The 6,040-nt window shown below is 39.0% G+C and overlaps 1 protein-coding gene across 2 annotated transcripts in view; it reads right to left on the bottom strand.

Annotated features, from left to right (window-relative positions):
* Positions 1-1,100: 1,100 nt before the first annotated feature.
* Positions 1,101-6,040, bottom strand: part of LOC148037141 (AT-rich interactive domain-containing protein 2-like) — a 43,157-nt gene continuing 38,217 nt past the window's right edge. The window contains exons 2-6 of one of the 2 annotated variants that reach the window (XM_087676080.1): positions 5,761-5,815; positions 5,548-5,682; positions 5,414-5,462; positions 4,823-5,332; positions 1,101-3,316 (exon numbers count right to left, since the gene is read on the bottom strand). In XM_087676080.1, the coding sequence (XP_087532206.1) occupies positions 2,318-3,316; positions 4,823-5,332; positions 5,414-5,462; positions 5,548-5,682; positions 5,761-5,783 (1,716 nt within the window). In that variant the 5' untranslated portion in view covers positions 5,784-5,815 and the 3' untranslated portion in view covers positions 1,101-2,317. Of the gene's footprint in view, positions 3,317-4,822; positions 5,333-5,413; positions 5,463-5,547; positions 5,692-5,760; positions 5,816-6,040 lie in introns of both variants that reach the window. The other variant, XM_087676079.1, reaches the window with a different exon arrangement.

The following is a 6,040-nucleotide window of genomic DNA, read 5'->3' as shown; positions in this document are numbered from 1 at the left end:
CAACTAAGGATGTTAAAAGCTATCATATGGGCTTTTAATTTAAAAAGATAATGCCTAGTACTATAGCCAACGTAGAGCCCTTCCACACCAACGACAATAATAATGTCTAGTACTATAGCCATCAAGACAACAAAGAAATCAAAGGGTTTGTGAAGCAATAAGAGCAACAACCTCAATTAACTCAATCAATAGCTAGAACAAAGACTCGAAGGTAGAGCTAAATATATGCCCAAATCACCACATCATCTGTATTATGATTATAATTTCACAAGTATGTGTGCTTGTATGGAGATTCTAGCATCAACACACAGTCATTGCAAAAATTAGGTAAGTTGTCATGGTTAACATTGAAGGACCTCCATATCTACACCCATACTTTGCAACATTTATTTCTAGATTTTTCCTATTTCATCCTGTGGTTATAATTTTGAGGCATATTTGTATTCTTTCTTTGCTCACTCCCCATGAGACTCTATTCATTTGGCTAAAGGACTATGAAAGGACTCAACACCATTCCGAACCATGACATGCTTCCTACAAATTTTTATTTCTCCAAACCACTTTTCATTTCTCGAAAGGCATAAAACTTTTTATTTGCCTACATGGGTGGATTCCATCAACTTACTAATCCTACTAAATTGCACTAGCCAAAATGTTACGCACTAGAAAGGCCTTCCTTGTTAACCATGGCAAATATCCAAAGATTTCGTCCATAATGATGATGCTATGGTTTGTTTGGTACGACTCTTATCAACAATGTCAACCATCAACATTCACTCATGAATCCAAGCAATCTTTTAAAAAATCATGAAAATGAATACATCACACCTATTACATTGCTATCATGTTTCTCTTCCATGATTTTAGTGCTGCGGATTGTTTGATACACTAGTAATGTCAATCATTGACATTCACTAGTGAATGCCAATTATGACCTATGCAAGCTTGATGCTTCCTTGATATACTGTGGGTTTTTGCCACAATCATCATATATGCAAATATTTACACGTGTATTAAACACTTACATATGCAAATATTTACACATGTATTAAATTTACACTTATATACACATGGGATTTGTATGTATGTCAACAATATCAAATTTAATTCATGATTACCTCCGATTTCTCAAAAAGATGTTTGACTTAGCGATACATCAACTTCACAAAAAGATTTCTAAGCTTTTAGGCATGGGTATGTCTCTCTGTGTCAAGCTTTACACCTATAACAGGCATCTCATCGCCCTAGTGTTATAGAGGAAGCTGACTGTCCAATTTCAAGTGCACTAATCATCAAGGCCAATTTCAAGTGCAATCATGGAGCCCAATAAGCACCTCTCTGTGCTATTGTCATGTCATACGGATTAAAGAACCAAGAAACATGGAGTGAAACTGGAGAGTTAAACACACGCAATCATTACATTAAAGGGTTTCTGCAGACCATTGAATCATGCCCTTGGAGCAAAGCTCATCATTTAGGATGCAGTACATGTCAAGGGTTTCTGCAGAGCCTTGAATCATGCTCTTGGACAACCATCATAATTTAGAATCCAGTACATGTTGAGATCCTTTCAACTCGTGAAGGACTTCCGCAGTTTCTCAGGACATTCTTTTTGGGGCACTTGATCATCCATTTAAGATCCAGTACATGTCAAGATACAGCAAACCACTCTCTGTAGTCCCTCACAACATCGTCTCCTTTGAAGCACTGATCATCGATTTAAGATGTGCAGTATGTGTCAAGCTATTCTTTAATCGTTAAAATATACATTGGCTTCAAAGAGAGATTGTTTCATCAAAAAAGCCAGAAAAGCCTAGCAATTACAATGCTTTCCCCAAAAACTCGTGGCAATCAACCAAAAACAAAAACCCAGAATATGTGACATCACTTGCTCATCTAAAATGGTTCTTCCTTAGGATCAAAAAACAAGCTTACAAAAAGGCCAGCCACCCCATTTAACTGAAACTGTCTGTCTTCCGTCCTGTGATAGCTGCAACAATTTCTGGACTCATTCTTCACTTCAGAACATACCGTCACCTCCAATTCGATCTGAAAAATATATTCCCTTTGTACTGTGGACTGGCACTAAATCCTTGATTTAACTGCAGTCCTTGACCTTTATCAGTCAGAATCAAAAAACTTTGTCCAGCCCATCAGAAGCTTTTGTGACACAAGTATTGCTGGCATCTTTAGTTTGCAGGAAGACAAAACAGCTTGCATGGTTTGATTTAAAAACGATCACTCATAATGAGCTGCTTTTTCCATTCCCAAAACTCTAGTGATTGTCCTCACACCCAATACCAAAGCTCTCACTCTTCTATGACGAGCCAAATGGATGGCCAGATCCAAAACTAAGCAGGGCTGCATCAGCTTTGAGCCCAAAATTGTTTGCAAAGCTTTTATTTAGCACTAACTGCCCTGGCAATGTTGTTTGGTTATCAATATAGTGCTTTCCACCTTGCAGCTCCCTCTCATCATCATCACTGTCAACCGATTCTGGCATCCTTCTATTCTCTAATGCTCTGCGCCGCAAAACAAACACATTGAAATAATAACTTACTAGCTCAGTTAGAGATTTTGAAGGGAAAGCAGCTGGAAGATGCTCCCAGAAATTTCTTTCCATGGAGTAGGGATTCATCCGTACTATTAATTCAAAACGAGTTTCTTCATCCTTGGTCCAACGCTCAGCAACAGTCTCACCCATGTCATTAAAGCCCAAACTGTCAAATGCTTCACCCAAATCTGACTTCAGCTTTTCTCTTTCTGACATCACATGAGATCTCACACATTCTATAGACATGGGATCAGCACAGGAACAACTTAAAAACCTCCCACTGCCAATTTTACCCTTGTACTCTGTGCTCGTAGAGCTCTCAATTGGCCAGGTCAATATTCCCACTTGTGGCATGCATTGCAAGTTATCGTAGTCAATAGTGCTAATGGACACAGGACAATTTCCAGACTGGGACGTTTTCCCTGCTGCACCTGTCCAAACAGGAATTTGAGCCTGAAAATGTGGGCCAATGGGGATCCTTTTCCGAGTGGCTTTATGGTTCAGAAGATATCCAAGAAGTAAAGCTTCATTCAGTGACCTGGAGTAGTCGCTCAGGTAGTCAGCAGGTACTTCAGGGCAATGACCATCCGAAGTTTCAAACACCCATTTAGAATTCAATGACTGTGCACTCAAATCACTGTCACAAGCATATATTCCACATTTCACTGCACGGCTCTGATTTGCTCGCAATTTTCCAATAGTTTGCCTGTCTGGTTTGGGAAGTTCTTTGTAGTACAATGCAGGAGGAATCTTGTGTTTAGCCTGCAACAATGTCAGTCAGATCAGATGTGGATGTGATGATGACTCAACAGAAGATACATAAGCAGCTGGACTGTGCTGTAATCAATGAAAAGAGCATCAAAGCATGAGCAAGTGTCATGTGTATGGTATTTTTTCTTCTATTTATGCAATCAATGCAAACTCTTCTAAAGCACTAGCATTGTAAATACAGCATATTTCTGCTCCTTTTGTGCAATTTTTGGATTTGTGCAGCTTCAAGTCTTGGAAATAAAGATGGATAAGTCCAGAAAAGATATACAAGCATACAAAGCTTCCCCTTTTGTGGACTTTTCTGATTTCTGCAGCTACATGTCTTAGAGACTGTAATGGACAAGTTTTGAAAAGATATGCAAGCGCTTACCAAAAAACAGCTTTCTCAAGTTTTCACAAAACTGAAGAGCAGAGAACTCACATACACGAAACTATCTGTAATTCACAAGCTTTGAATTCAAAATGGGTAAGTTTACAAAAAGATATGCAAGCAATAATACAGGAACTGTTTTCTCAAGTAATGCCAAAACTGGAAAGTAGACAAGTAGGAAACTTGGTGTACTAGATATAAATCACGGTACTATCTATCTTCATAGCCTGCATCATCACGGTCCTTGGCCTGCCCAAGGAAAATTTGGTATATGGGCGGCTAACTTTCCTTCAGTCCAGCCCTTTTAAACCTAGTGGTTGAGAATTAAATGTTAACAAAGCATTTCATATAGGATGAACTCATGCACCTGGCATCTTTTGGTTTGCCAAAGGCAAAGGCCCATTGTGCTCCTTGTGTGGGGATATTCTTTTTCTCCTTACAGGAAAATACTAGGGGAAGTAAAAAGAACTGAAAGGGAAAAGAAACTGGACATTTTGACTAAAAGTTCATGCATTATACAAAGAATCAGAAACAAAGAAAAAGATATTGAAATGGAAATTTTAAAAATTTGAGTTGCCAGCAAAGTTTGATTATGTGTGGCCTGTCTACGGTAGTGCCACATCCAAATTAGTGATGACTCACGAGTGTTTAGCATGTCTACATCAACTATGAAACTAATTTGAGAAAAATGTCTATTCTTTATTTACAACATAGATTATGGAGTGACTATTGCAATTGCTGGATTTAATTGAGATTCTGAAAAATGGTTTTTGCTCTTTTTATGCCATCCATCATTTTACTCGTTTGTCATTTTGCACATCCTCTGTATGGGTGTGAATGTGGGTGTGGCACAAGTCAGCACTGTGTGCACATGGATTGTATTGTACTAAAGCAATCAGCAGTTGATAAGTACATCCTACACAGCATTGTTTAGACCATTCATCACAACCAAGTGGCAGCCAATACACCAGTCCTGCAAATGTTAAGTCAGGTCAAGTTCTCAAAGCAACAATGCTTCTCCAAAATATGCTCATTTCTACTTAAAAAGTATCAGACAGCTAAATTAATCGAGAAGAGCCTTCACTATTGTTCATAATGTTACAAGCTTTAAAATGAACACATCTTACCGAATTTTTTGGCAGGTATCCATAAAGGACAAGATCTTTCCTTTCCCACAGGACAGTCCGAATCTTGGTAGCCATAGTTACACAGCTATCTACCCAAATTTCATCTTGTTTGGACCCCTTAGGACCTTGACCCTTCTTTGGATCACCTGGACTCAAAGCTAACCGCCTCAACCATTCAAGGAACTCCGGAAAAACTATGTTCCCAATCAAGTTTGGCACTCTCTGTTTTGATGTGCATATGGTGTCCAGAGGTTGCTGTGGGTCGGAGTTGAGAAGCCGCCGCCTCTTGGATGGTGTCTCACAAGCATGTTCATGGTCATTCTCAGTCGACCCACAAAATAATGTGGCCCCATTTTTGTAATGAATACTATTTATAGACCTGTCCTTAAAAGTTTGCAAGTCCCATAAACCCATCCCTTTGCTGGATGGGTGCATATGTGACCAAGCATGGAGACCATTCACGCAATCTGCAGCCTCTAAAAGGACTTCTTTCTTGAATATTGGATGTCCCTGCAGTATATTTCCCCCAAATGAGCCCCAAGGAACATTTTCACCAAACTACATTGAAATAAATCGTTCTGCATTACTTACTTGAAGGTTGCTGCAACCATGTATGCTTCTAGTATTAAGTTGACCATAACTGCATTACGATTGCAATTCAAATTATAAAGCAACCAACATGATCATCAAACTAAGCAAGGCAGCACAGTCAAATGAAATCTCACTTATTTTCATCTACTTGTGTAGATTCATTGTCTGGCCTTTGAGCCGTAGTACAATCTTTAACCATCGCCATCTTCGCTTGCATCAGTTGGCCTTCCAACACTACACCTTCAGAACTAACATTGCTGGATTGATTTCTGGAGCATCTAAAATGTGCACCAAATCAGTACAACAACTTAAACACAAGTCAAGAAGTATCACAGATGTTCACTGACCTGATTCCATTGCTTTGGTCCATGTAAAGTTCCTCATTCAGTCATTTTAACATGCCTGCTCCAAAATAACACAAAGAATGAATTCTCAATAAAACTTCTGAGAGTTACAGTTGCAACGTGCAACTGCATCAGACACAGCAAAGCTTACACCTAATGCATATTTATCTCCACAAATAAGAGCAGCTCCCACTAACTCTTGACAAAGTTTGCTGAAGGAGGATAACACAGACTTGGTCACTGATAGAAAAATAGTAGAGTTTAAACTTCAGCTGGTCTCTAA

The sequence above is a fragment of the Lygodium microphyllum genome, chromosome 4 (assembly GCF_053477565.2).
Source record: "Lygodium microphyllum isolate KBCC chromosome 4, Lygodium_microphyllum_v1.1.10, whole genome shotgun sequence".
In the NCBI taxonomy this organism is placed as follows: Eukaryota; Viridiplantae; Streptophyta; class Polypodiopsida; order Schizaeales; family Lygodiaceae; genus Lygodium; species Lygodium microphyllum.
This window is presented reverse-complemented; position numbering and strand designations above follow the sequence as displayed.